The sequence below is a fragment of the Rissa tridactyla genome, chromosome Z (genome assembly GCF_028500815.1).
Source record: "Rissa tridactyla isolate bRisTri1 chromosome Z, bRisTri1.patW.cur.20221130, whole genome shotgun sequence".
Lineage (NCBI taxonomy): Eukaryota > Metazoa > Chordata > Aves > Charadriiformes > Laridae > Rissa > Rissa tridactyla.
This window is the reverse complement of record NC_071497.1, coordinates 2,303,564-2,325,406: the sequence shown is the minus strand read 5'-3', so window position 1 is coordinate 2,325,406 and position 21,843 is coordinate 2,303,564. Positions and strand designations below refer to the sequence as shown.

General features: G+C 40.0%; 1 protein-coding gene across 8 annotated transcripts in view; it reads right to left on the bottom strand.

Annotated features, from left to right (window-relative positions):
• The window catches only part of FAM172A (family with sequence similarity 172 member A), a 266,356-nt gene extending 244,730 nt beyond the window's left edge, over positions 1-21,626 (bottom strand). For 3 of the 8 annotated variants that reach the window (XM_054184758.1, XM_054184765.1, XM_054184764.1), the window contains exons 1-3: positions 21,477-21,625; positions 2,493-2,615; positions 717-840 (exon numbers count right to left, since the gene is read on the bottom strand). In XM_054184758.1, the coding sequence (XP_054040733.1) occupies positions 717-822 (106 nt within the window). In that variant the 5' untranslated portion in view covers positions 823-840; positions 2,493-2,615; positions 21,477-21,625. Of the gene's footprint in view, positions 1-716; positions 841-2,492; positions 2,616-3,053; positions 3,175-21,476 lie in introns of all 8 variants that reach the window. The other 5 variants (XM_054184759.1, XM_054184763.1, XM_054184761.1 and 2 more) reach the window with 5 other exon arrangements.
• Positions 21,627-21,843: the final 217 nt, after the last annotated feature.

The following is a 21,843-nucleotide window of genomic DNA, read 5'->3' as shown; positions in this document are numbered from 1 at the left end:
TGGTAGTATTTCAATTTTTACACTGGAGTTGCAAAGAGTATTGTTTTTTCTCTTTAGAAAGACAATTTAGAGAGTAAATGTGTGATGCAAGCACTTTAGATACAATGTTTGGTTAGCTTACTTGTAGGTCTAACCAACTGCTTGTACTTCCAAAATTGAAAAACACTATTTATAAGATGTCATTTCTTTCATTTATTTTGTCCTCAAGAAAATTACTCTGCTAAGTCACTTAGGTCCATTTATTTTTTTAAAATATACATTACAAAGAAAACTTTATAAAATCAACATGGTAATCAACGTCCTCAAAATGTTTTCCCTGCTAACATTCTAGTCAAAGAGATTTTTAAAAGCTGTAATATGGATGCATAATTATAAAACGTAAGTGGCATAAAAATTAAATGATAACTCCCAGAAACTAAGAACACAAAAGCACCAGTCAACTTTCTCAAAGGATAATTATGAAAATTAAAAAAATTAATGGATATCTTATTCTGTTACTCCTTACCACGGATCATTATTTTTTTATATCCTCTTACAAAAATACTGATAATGGACACACCATTAGACAAAAAGCATTAGCATAGATGGACTAATAGTCTCTTCCAGTATCACAATTCCCAGACTCTAACCCATAGTTATATCAAACAATTTTCCTTTCCTTAGTAATTGTTTCAGAAATGTCAATATATGTAAAAAGAAGGCAAAAAGACTCATACCCTTTAATGCAGTAGTCTTCTCTTTTTCATCGGGGCCTCCTTGTGGGAGCTGAGCCATCTCTACCCCAACTGTCAACAGACGTAAAATACTGAGATAAATGTACATTAATCTTCGAAGGACAATCTGAAAATCAACAACAGTAGGAAATGAACAAATTTACTGACTTTTTCTTCCATAGATCTCATTTGCTACTGCTTACATCATGAAAATCTAGAACTTGTTCTAAAAGCAAAACTTCCCTGAGTATTATAAACCCCTCTGATATCTAAGGTAAAATTAACTTTTTCCTCTCCTTCAAAACTTATACCAGACACTCTAAACTCTCATCACACTATCCTGGACTAGGACAGTTTACACCAAAGTGACACACATTGCAGTATCAAGTTTGGTCAAAGATTCGAGTTCACAAGAATGAACACTAACGTCTCCCTCATCCTGAAAGGACAACTATCTAATCGATATTTCTTTTTTGAGATTCTAATTTAACATCAGTAAATGAGACACCTTTTGGTGTCTCATTTGTGTCTACGTGTGGTGTCTACATGTGGTCTACATGTCTCATTTGGTGTCTACATGTGTGGTGGCACCACACTTATAAGGCCAAAGGAGCAGATAAAAGAAAAACCAAAACATAACCAGCAGAGCTTCCACAATTTTTAAGGATTTTCTTCATCAATTAACTCCACTTTATTGTTCTCACTGTATTATACTGTTTTGTTTTAGCAAAACTACACAGAGCACACAGCTTTAAACCACTGTGATTTCTGCGATACATTATCGGCATTGAAATGTATAAATGTCCAGCTAAGGAAAAAACTTCAATACATTCAAGGTGAGAATTTACACGAAAAACATATTTCTAAATTTCTCCTATTGCGCAGAAGGCAAAACAGACATTCAACTCTGCAATCCCTTTCATCCTCAATCTGACACCATGGGAGCAAACTACCACATCACAATCACTACTTCTTCCTTCTCAGGAAAAAGACTTTTGTGCATTGAATTCTTCTTCCCTTCATCTTTTTTGGCTCTTTGTTTTATCTGTCATTCATTGCCAATTTGTTTCATTCTTCTCCCCAACATAATTTATCTTCGATGAGTTTGCATGAACTGTATCTCTGTAGCAATTTGTAAATTTGAAACAAAGAGTAATAGGATTCACCAACCACTACTGGCTCCCTATTACTTACACCTGTAAGAAAGAACCCCAAAATGGTTTATTTTAAGTAACAGCAGTTCAGTGTATGGGCAGCAGAAAAAACTAAAAATCAATAAAGCTTAATAAAGACTATTTTTCTATTGTCTTTAGAGAAAACCTATTACATGAAACTTTCTTGTAGATTACGGAAAAACATACCAACTTAAGGGAGTGATAGTTATTATTAACTAAGGAGAGAACTTGGGGGGTGTTGTTTGTTTGTTTGTTTCAGTTTGGTGTTCAAGGAAATCCAATAATACATTCTATAAACTGAACTTAAGGGAAACTTTGACACCTTCCTTTGGAGAAGATTGTTCAGATTAAGCTGATGGGAAATTACAGTACACAGCCAAAAGTCTTTTAAAGACACAGCTCCACTAGGAAAGCTCTGCTTAGATTGTACACTTTTTAAAATGTGACATAAGTCAACATGATTCAGTTAAAATGCGCGTCTTTTGGATAACACTTTAATCATGTTAGCACTCATAAGAAAAGTAATCAACAAAAAAACTCAGAGAGACTTTGGCTGCCCAGGGAGGTTGTGGAGTCCCCTACTCTGGAGATTTTCAAGACCCACCTGGATGCAGCCCTGAGGGACGTGCTTTAGGTAATCCTGCTCTAGCAGGGGCGTTGGACTAGATGATCTCTAGAGGTCCCTTCCGACTCTGAAGATTCCGTGATTCCGTGAATCCGTGATTTTCTGGCATGTAACACAGTCAATGGAAATATTAAAATTACTCAAATTTCCGTTCACACATGTAGATGGTATTAAAGACTTTTGTCAGATACTTCCAAATAGTCCAGTGACAAAAGTTCAACAAATACAGAATCTTGTCCATCATCAGTTTGTACATCCGCAGCACAAAATCACATACATTTTAGTAAATCATTCAGAAAATAAGCTAACCCATTCCAGTTAAAGTCATCAGAAGTGCTAGAAAATGACAGTGATAGTGTTTTGTGATAGCCCGGATGAAAATTGTTCTAGTCATACAAATTGTGTAGTCCTCCCTACACAACATTTGAAAATGCATCATTGGGTATAGGTAAGTCAATGCAGTTACAAAATACATACAGGTGCTCAAAGACTTGTTATTACCCAAGGGAAGAAATATAAAATTTATCTGAACAGATTTACCTCGATAAACTAACCCCCAACTCGTAATCAGATAAATCAATGCAGTGACCAAGAATCCCTGGCGTTCTTGCCTCTACAATGGATACCCTTCTTCTTCCTTTAGCAGATGAAGACCCTGCCACTGAGTTAAAAGTAGATAATTAACAGCTTCACTTGCCAAGCTAGAAGCACCACAGTAAATAAACAAACAAATAAATCTGAATTTAGCTTTGAGAGAGAGAATATCCAGTTCTTTTCGACAAAGTAAAAAACTGTTACAGCAGCCACTGGAGGGAGGACTTGATATTAGAATGAGGATGAAACAAGCACACAGTATTTTATGCATTGTTTGTGCGAACACAGCAGTTTGTTGAATCCCTCACTGATATTTGTTTAAATGACAAATAGAAGAAATTAAATGAGAGGGTTGGATTTCCTTTCTTTGACTGGCAGATGTCGAATCAACTATAGTCTGATGGTGCAGAAATGAACAGTGGGAAAATTATAAAGCTCTCTGAATGGTTGCTTATAGACAAATGCAGGAATTGCAGTTTATTCTAGGCATCAGTTTCAAGCCCCAGTGATCTTCAACTACATGCACTGACCACTCCATATAATTCACTAATACCATTATCAAGTTTCTCTTAATAATTACAGATTATTCTAAAAGTGTTACTCTGTACAATTACTTAGATGATTCTTTTTCTGTGATTGTTTTTTGCACTAGCTACAGCTAGCATACTTCCTAAAAAAGTTACTTTTCACCTGAAGAAATATTTACAGTAAGTCTATTGCCAAGAGAATGTATATTTATTTGTATGTATCTTGCTTTCCCATGCAAACTTAAGTATTCTATCACAAAACATCTTATGCATATTCTGTGCCTCTTCAACTCAATGCCCAGCAACACTTAAAATAAGTTGACAGCAGAAATATTCTGGTTTCATGGTTTCACATGAGACAAGATGACTGCATTTTCATCATAGCCCTATTAATGCAACTACAGAAGTGATGGCTCACAAACAAATGGTCATTAAATTAAAAAAAAAAAAATAAACCAAAACAAAACCCAACCAAACGCTACAGACTGTTGCACACTAGGGGGAATATACACACATATTTCATGTTCTTGTTTGTAAAGTGGTACTGGAAGTTTGGGCCACCGAGATTGTGACTGTATAACAGTGCTAGTCTTCTAATCAAACTAGACACCGTAACATATATTCTGACTCCGAAACAAATGCACACATACACAGATTTCTAGAGACTTCAGTTCTTCTTCATTGTATAAATGCAGCTAGAAATGTGGCAAAAAAAAAGTTGTATATGATTTTGCTCTACATTAGCAATACCTGACATTAAGTCAATGCTACAAACGTTCCAAATAAAGGCTATAATTGTAGTGCTAACCCACTGCAAGTGCAACACAAGTATTTTCAAATAGGACAAATCCATCGAGTTTATCTGGACATAATCTGAACAGGAGTCATCAGAATGCTTCTTGCACTGCACGGCTTTATTAGAATACAGTTGAATTAGGGTCCTGCTCTCTGTAAACTGACATCCCAAGCAAGCTAGAGACAAGTATGGGTTAGATTTGTGCAATGTGGCTGATGACTGAGTCAGACCCAGTTTTTCTTCAAAGAGATGGCTGTGTGACAGTTTGGCTCGAGCCCCTTATCTGTATTGGCTCAACAAAGCAAAAAATACATACTTTAATCTTAGTAGTATTTTCTGTCTAATTAGATTTTATCTATTCCTACTTTTAAGGCACTACAGATGACATCAGTAACAACTGCTTCAATTAAGGTTGTACTTCACTTTCCTTCACTTACAAGAGCCTATTTTCAACTGCTTATAGGTTTGCCAGACTTCAGCTCTGAATGCCCATTATTTCCAGCCTGCTTTGGACTAAACAGTTTTGAAAAAGTTCGGCTAAAATGTCTAGCTCCTGTATAAGGAGAAGGTTCTTCTGATCACTTCTGCTGATGTTAATGAGCAGCTACAGCATCTCCATGTTGCAGAGATCAGAAATTTAGCCAGAGGATCAGCTTAGCAGTGTGTGCCTCTTGCCATTACCCTTAGAGCCTGCCCAGATCTGCTCAAGTAAAATTTGCTTTTTGTGCACATTTAATATAGACTTATTAAGACTTATCAGAATTTCCAGAAAATTTACCTATTTGCCTACAGCATGCTCCATACAGCTGCAAAAAGCCAGAGGGAAGATGCACAGGAGGGGAGTAATAAATGCTAGAAGAGCAGGATCTTTAACCACTAGAATACAAAGAAACTGGCGAGGATCCCAAAGTCCCTGAATCTCAGTACATCTTCGCATTCTACCAAATGGTGGTGGTACTTGCTGATAAAGTACACGACTGCAGCTGACACTAAGGGTTGATTTATTTGCACAGCAGCTACCTTCCAGTGTTATTTACCCCGCAAGCTCAAAAAGCAGAGGACTACGAGCTATATGCATTAGCGTCCCGACCGTGTCAGCTACTCAGTTGTTTACACAAGGCAGAGTCAACACAATTCCACGTGATGAAGCTTTAATTATTTCAGTTTAACTTTCTTGAAATGCTGGAAATGACCTTCATAAACATATGCATGTAAACATGATCAAATAAACATGTCAAAAGAATACAAAGAGGCAGCACAACCTCAACACAGCCTCTGGGAGGTTTACAACATGATGGTCTTATCAACCAAAAACCAGCTTCAAAAAGATCATCAACAATTCCGCAGTAGCAACAGCTTTGAATACACTCACTGGTTTTGTCTAGGATAGAGAGAGTTTTCTTCACAGCAGCTTGTATGGGGCTGTGTTTTGGATTTGGGCTGAAAAAAGCGTGGATAACACAGGGGTGTTATGCTCACACAGCACCGAGGCCTCTTCTGCTCCTCACCCAGCCCCACCAGCGAGTGGGCTGGGGGGGGCACAAGGAGCTGGGAGGGGACACAGCTGGGACAGCTGACCCCAACTGACCACAGGGATCTTCCATACCATATGGTGTCATGCTCAGCAATTAAAAATGCGGGAAGAAGGAGGAAGGGGAGACATTCAGAACCATGGCATTTCTCTTCCCAAGTCACCGTTATGTGTGATGGAGCTCTGCTTTCCTGAAGATGGCTAAATACCTGCAATTCCTTATTTTGCTTTGCTTCTATGTGTGGCTTTTGCTTTTCCTATTAAGCTGTCTTTATCTAAACTCATGCATTTTCTCACTTTTACCCTTCTGATTCTCTCACCCATCCCACTGTGGGAAGAGTGTGTGAGCAGCTTTGGGGGGGGCTTGGCTGCCTACAGGGGTTAAACCACAACAACACATAATACAATACTCTCTTAAATATGCAGAGTATCAATAATTAAGTGTATGGAGAACCCTACTTCTGTTGATGCAGACGGATAGTTATCTAACGAATCATGCAAGCAACTCTGGGGACACAAAAAGTGATCCTGCAGTGCAGGCAGAAGAACACTGCCGGAAAACTCTGTTCACAGGAGGAATTTGCAAGTGTTCTTACGAAATACTATTCAACTCCTGAAAAACAACAAATTCTCAGATAACTCTGTTTGTAGCTCCCGTTTTCCGCGCATTCAGCCTGAATTATTTCATTCAGTGGTCAAAACTATGGACCATGGGATTCCTGTTTAAACAAGAACTTCGAAGAACCTTCCACAGCTTTCCCAATCTCAGTACCCAAGATGCGTGTACATTGATGAGTAGGACATTAATTTCAGTTAATTTCACCACCACCTTCCTCTAAAAGGCCATTAAGAATCCTCCACAAACAGCAGATGCTAGGTAAAATTCAAGGAATTAACATTTATGAAGAACTAACGCCCTGCCATTGAAGCCTCACAAAATGCCCATGTAACAAGTAATAATGCCATATTCGGTGCAAGATTTGTACTGTGTTGTTCCATTAGTGCAACATCTCAGCTGATGAGGAACAAAAGAAATGTTGAAGCAACATAATTATTTGGCAAACAGTTGTGTGAAATGCTCTTTAATTACAGAATCACATTGTCCTCTCAGTGTGCATCGCAAGGATAAGTCACCAGGATTTGGCACAATATTGCTTCATAATATACCTGAAATTGCCCTGTCATAGTTTATAAAACTGTTTTGGATAAGATTTTAAGATGATTGTACCAAACTGTTGGTTTTAACAGGATTCTGGCTTGAAAGATGTGGTGGAGAAGACTGACTCTCAGTAGCCTCATCTCTGTACATATTAAGCAGTTATAGGGCAAAGCCAGAATTTTTTATCTTTTTTTAATGCCATCTTCTCTCAAGCAATCCCATGGGTCAGCTGGGATAGAAAAAGGCCTCTGAACACAGAAAAACTCGAAGACTATTAAAAGAGCCTTCTCTTAGGAGAGACACCAAAGTAATTTGCAGGACAGCCACAGAAGAAGAGACAAAGAGAGAGAGTGGAAAACTCTAGGGAAATGATTTCTGCTTAGGGTACCATCAAAAGCTGCTAAAAAACCCTAGACATATGCATATGTGTCTAGTACTTTAAAATCACTTTTTTTCTCTCCCTCTTTACTCTTAAGTAATAGTGTGACTTTCAGATGGGCTGTCTGCCAATAACTGAAGACTCCTGAAAAGAAGGCAGACAAAGTGGCTGGAAATGCAGTGAATCTGGGTCTGTAGCCCAGACCCTCGTACACAGCGAGGCATTTCTAATTCTACTCCAGACTTTTGCCATACATATTGATAGCTTCTATTTGCCATGCTATTGAGCAAAGTTACCCAAACACAGTCCTTGGAAAAATTAAATTCCACCTGTCACACTTAAATGAGGTTGAACAGATGTGTTGCATGATTTGGTTCAGCCTCAAGTCTAAAGACTGTCTCCTAGTAGCAGCCACTCCAACACAAGGGCTAAAGAAAATTCACCAATCATTCTAAACCAAACTTGCCAAATTCTTTGTCTATTTTGTGGAAAGCATTGCATTTCCTACCAGTTTCAATGAATCCTTGCTACGGAGAACTGTCTTAAATTTTGTAGGTGCAGCACGTGTGACAGAGCAGACTTCAGTCAAGTACCGCTGAACCCAGAGGTGCAGATAACAGCAGCAGATGAGTAGGAAGAAACAGACTGGAGATGGAACTTAGTCTGACAAAAAAGCATCACCATAAATTAATGACTTTTGCTTGGAAGGTTCACAGTTTCAGGCCAGACAGGCCCACAAAATCAATCAGAATTACTTCCTGATAAACAGAGGCCTTTTATTTCCTTCAGCTACCAACCTCTGAGACCAGTAACTTGTGCTTAACCACAGCAGCTCTTCCAGAGAGGCGTCCACTCCCAGATTCAAGTTATTAAGAGCTAAAGAGTCCATCACTTGCTGTGATAGTCTGAAAGGCTAGCCACTGTCTTTCGTACTTTATTCCAGTTTGAATTACTCTGGCTTCAGTCGCTAGTTATTACTATGCCTTTGTACGTTAAGTTTTGTCTCTCTATTTTTCCCTTACTCGATTAGATGCTACAGTCAAGTCCTATCTCTTTCTTCTGGTAAACTAAACAAGCTTAGCAGAGTCTCTTTCTATGAAATTTTGATTCTAACGCAAAGTAATTTTTTCCGTTTTCTCTGTCCCCTTCCATTTTTTAAATCCCAATTGACAGCATTATGCAAGCCAAACTCCATAGGACAAACACAGCAGCTTCTCAGGAAGTCCCACATTTTTCCTGATTTCCTTGTTTCAGTTCTGAAAACCTGATCTGCCTTTTTAATTCAGTTTTTTAGACTGTAGACCTAGCTTGCCAAATAACTGGATAACGCCAAATAGATTTTTTATTATCATTCTATGCATCTCAGGTTTAAAACAGATGTTATTAGTAACAACTTAACATTATTATCCATCCTAAGTAGTATTTACAGGAGACTACCACTCCTAAAAACTGTTACGTACAACTTTTTCAGAAAAACATTAAGTGCCTCATGACATAGCTATTTTACTGATACTAAACAGTCTTGAAGCTTGAATGAGACTTATCTTAAAGTACTCCCTTTACAAAATCTTAAATCTATTATACTGAAGCAGTAACTGTAATCAAGAAAACTCATTATCTGAACAAGTTTATTCTGTCATATAATTATTTATTAATGGAATTTTCCATTAGGATCCCCTTATTTTACCCATGTAGCGACAGCCAGCTAAACAATCTATTATTGTCTGGATTGAACCACTCTCTTCTACCAAGTACTGACACACCGTCAGCACTTTTCTCGTCTTCTAGGATTTCCTTATCATTCCAAGTATTATTTCAAATGCATAACACAGGACTTCCCTTAAAACCTCTTTTATCATTCTTTGGGTCAACTTTAATAAATAATCACTCTCAGAACAGACAATGACTAACCATTAAATCAGAGGAAGTAGCGGACTCTTCATAACACTTTCAGGCCACAATTAGGTGCCTTTTAGAAGAAACGCTGCAGTTAATCACAACTTAATGATTTAAATATATAGCTGAAAAATGTAACAGCTACAGCTGAAAAATATAACAGCTACAGCAAACTTTATCCATAAAAGAAAAGTAATTACAGGACAAGAGTAAAAAATCCCTTGTGTTATTCTACCTTCACGTCACTTTATGATCAGATGGACAACGCCTACCTCTAAAAAGTGATCTAAACAAAACGCATGCATACTAAGGTCTGTCCATGTTAAAAGTTCTTCTTTTTATTTCAACCTCTACAACAGCTGACCACACTGCTTCCCAAGACTACACGAAAATTAACACAAGAAAAGCAGAGATATATTATGCAGTAGAAAAAATATGAATCAGCATCACCCTCATTGAGTATAACAAGAGACTCACGAAAATCACGTTACAGGCAATATAAACATTTTCTTACAAAACTGACAATTTTCAGTAAAATCTGCACTGACATAGCAGCACCTTTAAAGTTTCCTTCCATAAACAAGAATTATTTTTTTGTAATGAAATGAAAGCTATACTGAGCATTATAAGGTAACATTAGCGGTGTAAACACAAGACAGAATCAATCTGCAAAGAAAAATATCATGTCGACTGCTAAAAACAATTACAACAGAGCAAAAGTTGTTGCAAGAATCCACATGATAATGTAGCCAGTCCTCCAATTCTTTATGTTTTTCACCTACTCCCAAACGAAAGCAGAAGAAACATTCCAGTTACAAGAGCTTAAAGATAGTTTGAGGACGCAAAAAAATTTTGTCCTAAATTCCTTGTGCTGGCGAAGGAGGAAAAAGGAAGAGAAAGAAAATCTTAAGAGAAACCAGAATTTTCAGACTTTCCATGCTTTCTTACTAAATCCTACTGTAAGCCATAAAAAAGACACAGAAAAAAAACAAACAAAAACACAAAAAAATGGGGGGAAAAGCAGATGGAAAGTAATTTTACCAAAAAAAAATAATCCAAACCTTGTTAAAAAAGATCAGCAATGCTAGACAAAATACACGGTTTCTTGATATAAATGAAGTTTAGCAGACTTGGTACAAATCCAGAAGATGACACAAAAAATCTGACAAAGATCCAAAAAAACCAACATGGGGAGATGGACAAGGGACAGAGCATTGTCCTTGGAGACACCCAAAACTAAAAGCACCAGAAACTTAAGCAGCATGAACTGGACATAGAAAATTATTTGAAATTAGAACTCAAGTGCTTTAAAACCAAGCCCAGTATAGCAGGGAAGTATTATTTTTATATTCCCAGTAAAATGTGTCTTAACTAGACAGGTGTTTCACTACCATGAGAATTAGGTAAGGCGTCAGACTAAGTGGAAAGCAATTGCCAAAATAAGTGTATACGTAAAATTACTCAACTTCAAAATACTTCTCAATCTTGCAAGAATCAGCTGAAGCAAATCTCTCCATTCCAATGGATACAGTTTTTGTGTTACTGGCTCTGAAACTTCACAAAACATAATGAATATTATTTCATAAAATCATGGAGCAGTTTGGGTTGCAAGGGACCATTAAAGGTCATCTAGTCCAATCTCCCCTTCTTCAAGTTACTCCAGTTTGGAAAGTGAAAAATCCACAATTTAGAAAAAAAAGTAGGAAATATTTTCTAGACTATACATCTAGTGTTGCTCAAAAGTTTAAAATGAGACGTAAAGAAACAAATTAGTGAAGGTGATCCCGGCAACGACATCCTGGGCTGATTTAGGACGAGCATTACCTGCATGTTGAGGGCTGTGATCCTTCTCCTCTGCACTGCTGAGACACATCTGGAGTGCTGTGTCCAGTTCCAGACTGCCCAGTACGCAACTGGAGCAAGACCAGCAAAGGGCCGCAAAGACACTTAAGGGATTGGAGCATCTGACAGAGGAGAAGCTGAGAGAGCCGAGGCTATTCAGCCTGGAGAGGAGAAGACTCAGGGTGGGGCGGAAGGGAAGTTTTATCAATGCCTGTGAAATGCCTGACGAGGAGAGGAGAGACCACTGAGCCAGAGTTTTCCCATGGGTGCCCAGTGAGAAGGCAACAGGCAATGGGTACAAATTGGACATTTGAACATACGGAAAAACTTCCTTGCTCTAAGGGTGGTCAAAGGCTGGAAAAGGCACCCAGAGAGGTTACAGAGTCTCTGTCATGCAAATAGTCAAAACTTACTGAACACGGCCACGAGTAATCTGCTGTAGGTGACCCTGCTCTGGGCACTGGGGTTGGACTAAACAACCTCCAGAGGCCCCTGCCAATCTCAACCACTCTGTCATTCTGTGAAGAAAAATTAAAAGTGCAAAACAAATGAATATGCAAAAAGTGTGTGTGTAGATGTAGATATATTTATACATATGTTAGTTACCTCCCACAATAGCAAGGAACAGCTTTTAACAAGGGATGTGAGAATCACTACGAGCAGCGTGTGGCTGAGCAAGAATTAGAAGCTCATGGTCTCAGGAGTTTCAGTTTTGTGTTGTTAGGAATTTCTTTCTGATTCTTCAATTTGTGTGAAACAGCCAAAATTTATCATCATGAAACTGTCAAAACCATCAGGGCCACAGCCATGACAAATTTGTGAAAGCTGACAACACTGGATATTACTCATTCTATTGGCAACCTTTCTTTTAAATGCATTAAAACACCTTCAAGCTGGTTAAAATCATCCTGCAGATGAATAAACCTTAATAAGTGTCTATATTGTGTTTCCATAGATGATGGCATATGTTTAATATCTGTGTCTTCCCCACCCAAAGACACTATTAAAACATTGACAAGTCTACAGGTATCAGGAAATATAAAAATTAAGGTTGCCTGCACAAACTTAGTTCGGCACCCATGCACTGAATACAGTCTTACACAAAAAACATGGAGAAAATAAAGAGAAGTCACCTCATTCCCTCCTACTTTTCCAAGTTAGCATCATCTGTATCTAAGTCTCTGTTCAGTGTGGTTTTGCTTATATTATTTTTAAAAAATACTCATGATGAGTACTGCACAACCTCCCTAAGGATAAGTTCATGTTGTTCACTGAGTTCTCGCTTGAACCTCATCTTGCGCCACAACGGACATCCAAATGGCCAGACCTCCTGCCTTTTGCTCTGCTTCCCCCAGCTGTGGCTGACAGACCTGAGGAACAGAAAGCAAGGGAAAACCTCCCCCACCAAAGCTGATGTTCTCCTCTCCACGCAAGGTGGGTGGTAGTGCATACTCTCCAGCTACTACAGAGAACCCACATACCCCAGATCCACTGAGAACTCAACTACCCCATCTGACATAGTGTGAGTGTTTTGGCTTTAAACAGAAATCTATTTCAATGCCAGACTACTCATTTTAGGAAAATATTTTTCCTAACTTTTGCAGCTGGCCTTTATTTCCTGACACTTAGGAAGTTTATGCTCTTTCTCTTTGTAGCATCCCTTCCCATACCTGGAGACTGCTTTCATGTCTTTCTTAGTCTTCTCTAGACTGAGCAAACTACTCTTTCTGCCTTTTCACAGAATCACAGAATGGTAGGGGTTGGAAGGGACCTTTTTTTTCCTAGACTTGCGAAGATTCTCGTTGCTTTCCCCTAGAAGACTCTCCTGTGGTCTCAAACCTAAATGGGACATGGAGTAAAGTGAAATTATCATGTGACATGTTTAAATATGTACCTTCTAACTATACATCCCAGAAGAATCATCACCCTTATTGCAACAGCACAGTGCTACTGACGCATGTTCAGACTATGATTCACCTAAAAATCTGGGATTCTTTTTCCTAGAATTATTGCTATTTTGTATTTATGTAGGGAGCTATCTAATCTAAGCACAGTACTGTGCATTTCCCCTTTTAAACTGCATTATTTCTTTTACGTTGTTTCTCTAATTTTTCTAACCCATTTGAAATTCTAAATTTATTCTTTACAGAACTTGAATCCTCCCTCAGCCTGGTACTCTCTGTAAAATTAATAAATGTACTCTCTATGCCATCATCATCCAAGTCATTAACAAAAACGAACGCATAATCACATTTGGTTTCTTCCACTGCACTTCTGCCTATGTCAATTCATAGAATGAAGGTGCTCACTTGATAAGGAGCTATTCAGTTTTGGTCTGACCTTCCTCTCTTGAGCTTTAAGTATGACCCTAATGTTTCTCCCATCCTCAATTCCTTCTCCCCCACATTTAAGTGCCTCTCAATCATCCTCTCCTATTTCTCCCACAAGCTCCCAGTCCCACTTGGCCTCATTCCACCCCAAGAGCTTCTAGTGCCATTCCACTGCCTCCCCAAGCTGTCCTCGCTCGTCCTCTCATTTCAAGTGCTTTCACAGAGACACTGCCAACTCACTCCTCGTTCCAACCTTCCCCTCATCCACTCTACTCCAGTGCCCTGCTTTCATTCATCCTGTCCTTACAGAACACGCATGGGAATAACAAAGCCATTCTCCTCAGACCAAACTCCCTGTTGTCCACTTCCACTGGTCACCCTCACCACAGTCCAGCAATGGAAGAATATACTGATATAGGACAGCAGATAAATGCAATTTAGAATAAGCAAACAAATTAAAAAAACTATGTTATCTACACCATGTTCCTTCTCTGGAAAGCTTGTTTCATGCTACCACGTCTAAAAAGCTTTCTCATATTCCTCTTAGTAGTACTCTCTAAAGATCGCAATTCTTGGGAATTTTCTAAACAATGTTCTTTTAAATGTTTCCTCAGGACATTACTGGATAGGCAAAATCTGAGCTTCTCAAAGGAATGTGCTATTAGCTTTTAAAAATTAAATTTGTCTGATATAAACCAGGTATTAGTTTCCTCTCTCCCCCCAAGAAAATGCAAGTATGGGTGAGTATCACTAAGGAACTGGATTTCCCATCTCAGCATATTTCCTTTCCTTCCCTCCTCCCTCGACCAACTACCTCACACAGGCAAGAATTCAAACTTCTGGTTATTTCAGTGTGGTCGTCTCACAATTGCTCCTTAGGGATTTATCCTATTTTTCATGACTACTTAAAGATTCACCAGAAAGAAAGACAAGGAGAATAGAATTAACAGAACAAAGAAGGAAAAGACAAAAATTTAAAAAAATCTTTAATTACCCACAGAATGATGTTGGGAAGATAATGAACAAGAACTTAACACACTCCTGCAGGAACATACGTTCAACCTATCTGATATTAGTGAAGTTGGTGGGATGATTCACATGAATGTAATGCTAGAAATCAAGAGATATAACCTATTTAGAAAGAGCAACAACGGAGAACAAATGGCACTGTGTGCCAAAAATGTCATTGTCTGTTTCTGAGTCACTGACAACAGAAAATCATGTCTTGAGAAATAAAGTACAAGTCAGGATACTAGCTGGGGTCTGCTACAGATAGGAAATCTCACATAGCATGGTGGCTAAGCATCTTGTTGGAAATAAAAGTTTCATTATCACAGTGGACATAACACCAAGTGAGATAACCTGGAGCTTTCATGCTGCCATTATCAGAACATGCTTGAAATTTCTAAAAATTGAGGACAATTTCTTATGCTGAGAAATGTTAAATCCAACCCAAGGGAAAGCTGTGTTCGACTTCATCCGGACAGATAACAAGTACCCCACTGTGGCATAGAGAACAAATACAGAACAAAGACCGTTCCTGCCCCCAGGTCTAAGAATCAAAGGAGATATTCCCAAACACATTTTTGCAATACGACTTAAGCGGTCCCACCCCCTACCCACGCTACCCCCTCAGCCGTACTGACAGAACTGATTGTAGCAACGCACAGCGAACCGGTTCAAGGAATCAGATAGGAGTAAAACTAAAATGGGGATCGGAACTGAGTTAAAACTACCTTTCTTTCTTTCCACACACCCCCTTTTTTTAAAAAAAGTATACTTTTAACCTATCAGTTCTCAGATTCGGTTCATTACACGGTACAACTGAGGTGACAGAACAAGGCAGGAGCATACAGCTGCTGCCTGAAAACTTTTTAGCCTGATTTGCCAACATGGGCAAGAAAGAAATACAGACAAAGCAAAAGGAGTCAGTAAGTAATCATTGTGATAGGCAATAGTTTATTCTTCCAAATTTCAAACTCTGGTATTCCAAAATACAAATATTTAATATTTAAACATTAAAAAAGCATCAAGAAGCCTCCACTAATTTTTGACTTATTGACTAACGTGTATCAAACACCAGTTTGCATTTCTAACAGCTTTGTTGATTTTGATGGCTCTTCTTGTTCTGAAATATTTCTCCTTGATTTGGAGGTGGGCAGCTATGCTACCACAATCTTGCAGCTTGGGAGTTATCAAACTACAGATACACAATTCCCAGGCATTCAGATTTTATTTCACAAGATTTAATCGTATGCTTCAGTGGGGAGATACTCTTTCAGTACACGGCCTATTATTCTTCAAGAGATACAGATTGTGTGCATGAGCACACCTATTTATCCCTCATTTCACTATATTTCCATAACGCCTCTATATAATGGCTCTTTCACTACCAAATCTTCCTGTTAACATATTTCTCCTTTGCAAATAATTCCAGTTTTGTTTTTGACTGTGGTGCCTGTTTTTATTTAAATATAGTCCTCTTGCACAACATCTTATTTCTTGATGGGTTTATAACACACGTTCTGCAACAGGAATTACACGCTTATTTGTCCGAAAAAAAGCTAGATGTTTTCAAGATTGCTTGGCTATACTCTAGTGCTTAGGACAAGAAGGAACGAAGCAAAGAAAGAATATGGTCTAGCATCTTCTTCAGTTAAACAAGGAGACTGAGAGTTGCATGTATTATATGCTAATGGTACTATGCATAAATATGACATTCACTGAAATGTGCCATTTTGAGCCTCTGTGAAGCCTGGCTTGCAGAACTTTAAAAGAAACCATAACAACTACGTTATCTGCTGGGCTTGTTCTTTGACGCAACTTTCAAGACAACCCGGAGTGTACCTGGCACACTGTCAACATGATGAATCAGAATCACCTTGTCCATCTTCGCAGACAAGCAGTTATTAGTCCAAAAACCAAGAGAGTTTTCCTTTGAGCACAGAGGTATACAATGGCTGCAAAGTACCACTGAGCTACTAATTCCCAGCATGTTGCAGAAACAAAACAAGAATTAGGTACACTATGTCTGTTCCTAAGCCGAAATACACTTCAGAAAGAAGGGAACCCATTTTTCCTGTGTCCCACCAGGCGCTTTCGTCATGCATGCTGCATAAAGCTGACATGGTGAGGAAAGCTCAGTAGGCCAGCAGAGTATGTACATTGCAGTTGAAGTGTCCAGAGAATTCAAAACAAATATCTTAAAAGATTTAATTGCAAATGGAAAATGGCAACTTTATGAAGTTTATAATTCAGACAAATCCAGACTAGCTGTCTTGGGAAATAGTTCACAATTTCCAAAGCTATCTTCCTATTAAATTTCATATTTCTTATCTACATCTTGGAGATGCCTGGGGGTACTTAAGAGTAATCAAGAACATTTTCAGTACAGTCAAAAACATTTTTCAGTATGTCCCTCTCAAAAAAATTAAATATTTATCTTAAACTTTGACTTGAAATTGGCAGTAAACAGGAAAACTTCCGTATTAACAACTGATAATAAACTACGAAAAAAAATGCAGAAACTTGAACAATGTAATATTATGGGCCTAACTTTAAATGCACAAGCATCAGGAAACATAAACACTAACATTCACTATCACTGGTGCTTCAGGTATGGACCTGCTTCCAGTCAACACCAGGACTGACTAATCTGCAATCCAATTGACAGCGTGTACAGTTAACTCTTATTTTAAGGTTCATCTCTCTTTCTAGACATACAATAACGAACATTTTCTTTCATTTGCCTGCCTGAGAAAAAAACAAAGCACTATTTGCTGACAGAGGAGCTTCCTAACTTTACTGCCATATTAAATATATTGATTCAGCTAATACTACAGTTGCTAGGACAATACTTTTTTCAAGTATTAAAAACCAATATTTCCAAGACTCAAAACGTCTATGTTAACAGGCTTAGCATAGACTAGTCCTCTTCAATTTCTGCTGGGCAATAGGAAGCTGGAAGAATACAGAAACTACAGTAACTGTAAAGTAGAAACACCTAAAATTATCCTGATAGACTCCTCACTATTCATCTTTCCCCTTTGGATACCCCCTCAACAGAACATAAACTGCAGTACCAGAGGGATTCCATCAATCTGGAAGTCGATATTCTCCAGGGGAGTGCAACAGGAATTAAAGCAGTTTCATGATGAAGACTGCACTAGCCCACAGAGCAGGACACCATCCTCACCAGCAGTATCATCAATAATTAACTCATGGGAGCAGACTGCTTAGGAAACTGGTAGAGGGGCTTTGACCACCATCAGTTCAAGGTGACGCAGGCTGCGGATCCATGATCTGCTGAAGCAGATACAACACAACACTTTCAGCCCTTCTCCTCCTTCCAGCCTCTCCACTCCCAATCACAGTCCCACATCACTACCAAAACTGGCACTAATAAGTACCTCATGGTGAGCTGAGCAGAAAGGACAAGGATTATACAAAACTGAATGCTGTATCTTTTCACCATCCAATAAGACTTGGTCATGTTACAAGAACAGTGTAAGGAATACTGTGAGTAGTTATACATTAAGTTCTCAGAGTCCTCACTCCAGAGTCTTCCTCTCAAAAATAAAAAACTGTGTATATATATATATACACACATACATAATGCACATTCTAAACACAGCACTTAAAACACTGAACAACATCCATGAAAAATAACCATTGTACACCCATTGAATTGTACTTCAATCAGTGCAAGTCTGTGAAACTGACCTACAGGCTAAGTACATGTATGTACAACCACACTTACAAAGAGAAAGAAACGTCTCTTCTAAGGCACAAAAAAAATTCATAGGGAAGGATTAGATTTCATAAGCAGATGTTTTCATGCCCACTGTTAACCAATTTGTTTCAGTAAGCGAGTGGAAAAAAACAAAAAAGATTTCCATTCATTCTTTGTATGTATGCTTTACTTCAAAGAATTCCAGGAATCTATTGTAAATCTAAAAAACTCCTCAGTCACCACAGCACATTGTTCCCCAAAGGAACAGTGGGTCAAATTCAAAGTACCAGCAATAGAGTCGCATTCAAAACTTTTTCTATAGAGCCCAGAATGGACAAAACGTCCAAAGTCAGTGCTGAGTCTTCAGGGGAAAAAAAAAAAAATAAGGTTGTGAACTTAAAAGAAAAGAGACCAACAGATAAATCCCCACTGAGTAATTATAAGGAGAAGCTCTCCCAAACATTAGCTAACTAGTACATAAAAGGCAATTCAGTAAAAACCATGGTCAAGTCAACTATCAGATTAACATATAGTCATAATTGGCTACAATCACTGAAAAAGCAATCTGAAGAAAACAGACAAAATCCATGCACTGGTGAGAAAACTCCAATAATTAAAGGTATTTCAGAAAGGCAGACAGCACTCTGAGCGTGCACTATGCTTCTGAAATGATGATGCCCTTGTCCACCTCCAGCTGCTCAGTGCTGTTGGCCTGCTGGAAGTTTTCATCTTATTCCTACGCCTGCCAGCATCCGCTAACCTATTTCAGACAAAAAGAGCCAGGTCAGCTTAAACACTATAAATGTTACATCTGTCTTAACCCACCATGTTTTGACTGAGGCGGGCTGGGCAGTGCCCAGACTAACACCGAGGGTGGCACATCAGACCTCCAGCAAACAGGCAGGCCGCAAGTAATGGCACTGACTTCAGCAACGGGCACAGCCATCACCTGGGGCTTCTGTCTAGAGCTACCCTGTGAAGACCAGTGCTCTCATGAGCAAAGAATGATTATTATTTTTTTTTGAAAGGAAGTGAAATAATATGAAACACTCAGAACACCAGATTTGTTCAATTCCAAACCCCGAGGAGCACAGAAAGATGCGCTTCCTGTATTTTACGCTGATATCACTGTGATACCTGCTAAGCTGTTAAGTACCTTCAATTCCTAAGATTTTAGTGTTCCCTACACAAGGGCATTTTTACCTTTTCCTACATAACTGCAAAACACTTAATTTTAACATTTCGCAGGCATTCTCTAACCAATATGCTACCATCAGGCAGCTTTACCATGGGTAGCATAACACATTGCCACCCTCTTTCACCCACAGCCTCATTTAAGATTCCAATAAAATATTAGTGATTACTAAAATTTTTGCTGTACTAGTGGTATTTATGCTTCTTCAAAGGCAAATATTGTCCCCACCCTGTGTCACCAAATCACTGCACAGTTAAGACCAAAGATATCTAGTTAGCTTTGTAATTGCTGTTGTCGTGGTTTGGGCTGGCCTGGCCACTAAAATGAATAACAGATGCTCTCTTTTACCTCTCTCCCCTTCAGAGAAGGGAGAGCATCTCCCTTCAGAGCAGAGGAGAGAGAAAGAGAGAGACTTAGGAGTTGGCAAGAAACTAAACTACTTTAATGAAATAAAGAGAAAAAGAATATCCTGTTGGTCAGGTTTGGGTCCCCTGTCCTGTTGGCTCCTCCTGCAGGTGCGACCTCTCTACACATCTCAGCTGCCAACCCTCCAACTTGGTGCACAACAAAGTGAGCTGAGCTTGGTTGGTACTGCAACAAGTGTAAGCAAGACCCTCTCTGCATGCCATTCCTTGGCGCTATAAACGTTGGTCTTAGGAGTCTGAGAATAAACAGTTTCTCCACAATATGCTGTTAATTTCAGAGGTAGAAGAGGCCTAGCTAAGAAGTAAAATTACTGAATGTAAAACTGGTTCTGTTTTACCTCAAACCAGGACTGCTGTCAACTCTATAATACCTCTTTTGCCAATCATGGTATCTTCTGATCAACATCTGGTACCTGCTTATTCAAACTTACTACCTTAGCCAAAAACTTCATGCAAAAATAGTGTAAAGTGGACGCTGCAGCTTGTGAAGATTTGTTTAGCCAGCCTACATGAGGCTGAGCAGCTTGGCTCTTGTAACACCAGTTAAAAGCTAACTATCTGGAAGGAACGTGGCACATTCTCAATCAAAAGCTTCAGTATTTAGCTTTGAAAGGCAAAAGAAGCCAACATTTCACGAAAAAGCAAAGTGTGTTGTTTTTTGAAAGGAACTATAGATGTGCAACACCTGATATTTTACAATAATGAATTTTTAGTTATCTCATTGCCAAATCAAATCCAACTAACTGTAATAATTTAAACAGAAAAATTATCTCCCTACATTTATGTCTGGATAACTCAGACATGAAAAATATTTCATGCAGCTTTGTAAGCTGCCGGACCAACTAGGAGAAACTTCGGTCCCAAAAGAAGTTTTCAATTGGATAGAACTAGGAAAGCAAAACTCAGAACGAAAATTACCGCTCGAGCCCAGCCATGTTATTAACTCAGGAGAATTATGTTCACGCAGTAACTTTTTGTCCTTTGCAGCCATACTGAAAGCTTAGGTGACAGGAAAACCGACAAGTCTCATTTTGTGACAGCACCAGAAAGCTGCAGCAATGGCTGTGAGCACGCATGTTGAAGAGAGAAAAATAGGAGACAGCTTTAAATTATTTAGAAAAGCAGAAATTATTACTGTTATCCCCTCTTTCTGGCCCGTTCCCCACTCTCCCTACCGGGAGCAACTCACACACGTGGAGCGGGGCCGGTGCCGGGGTTAAGATCACACCGTGGCGGCCGCCGCCGCCGCCGCCTCCTCCCCCTTTCACCCTCCACAATTAACACGGATTTTATCTACTTTTAAACCCCTTCCCGCGGCGCGGAGACCCCGGGGGCCCGGCAGCCGCCGCCCGGCTGCAGGCCTGAGGCGGCCGGCAGGCCCGGCGCCTTCTCCCGCGGCAGGGCTGTGAGGGGATGGGGGGGGTGAGCCGGCGGTCGCCACCCGCTCGCCGCGGCCCAGATCGAGCCCCTCCGGCATCACCGGGCCCGGGCCCGCCGCCGCTCCCCGCACCCCCCAGTCCCGCCGCCCCAGGGCTGGGCCGGGGCCGCAGCACGTACCTGACGCCTGGGACCGACGGGGCGTGGCCGGGGCGTGGCCGGGGCGTGGGCTGGGCGCCGTCAGCGGCGGGGTGGGGACGCGCGGGGCCGCTGCCGGCTCCTGCCGCCGCCCGCCCGCCCGCCGGCTCCACTTCCGGGGTCCGCGCGCGGTGACGTCAGCGCCCGGCGGCGCGGCGGGGGACCCGGAAGTGGAGCGGGAACGGCGGCGGCCGCGGCCTTGTCCCCGCGTCGTCCCCCCTCATCCCCTACTGTCCCCTCATCCTCCCCGGCTCCCTCGTCCTCCCCGTCCCCCTCCGGCCTCGGCTGCCCCCAGGGAGGCGGGTGTTTGAGGAGCTCGGGCGAAATAACGATGTGGCCGCCGGGCTGG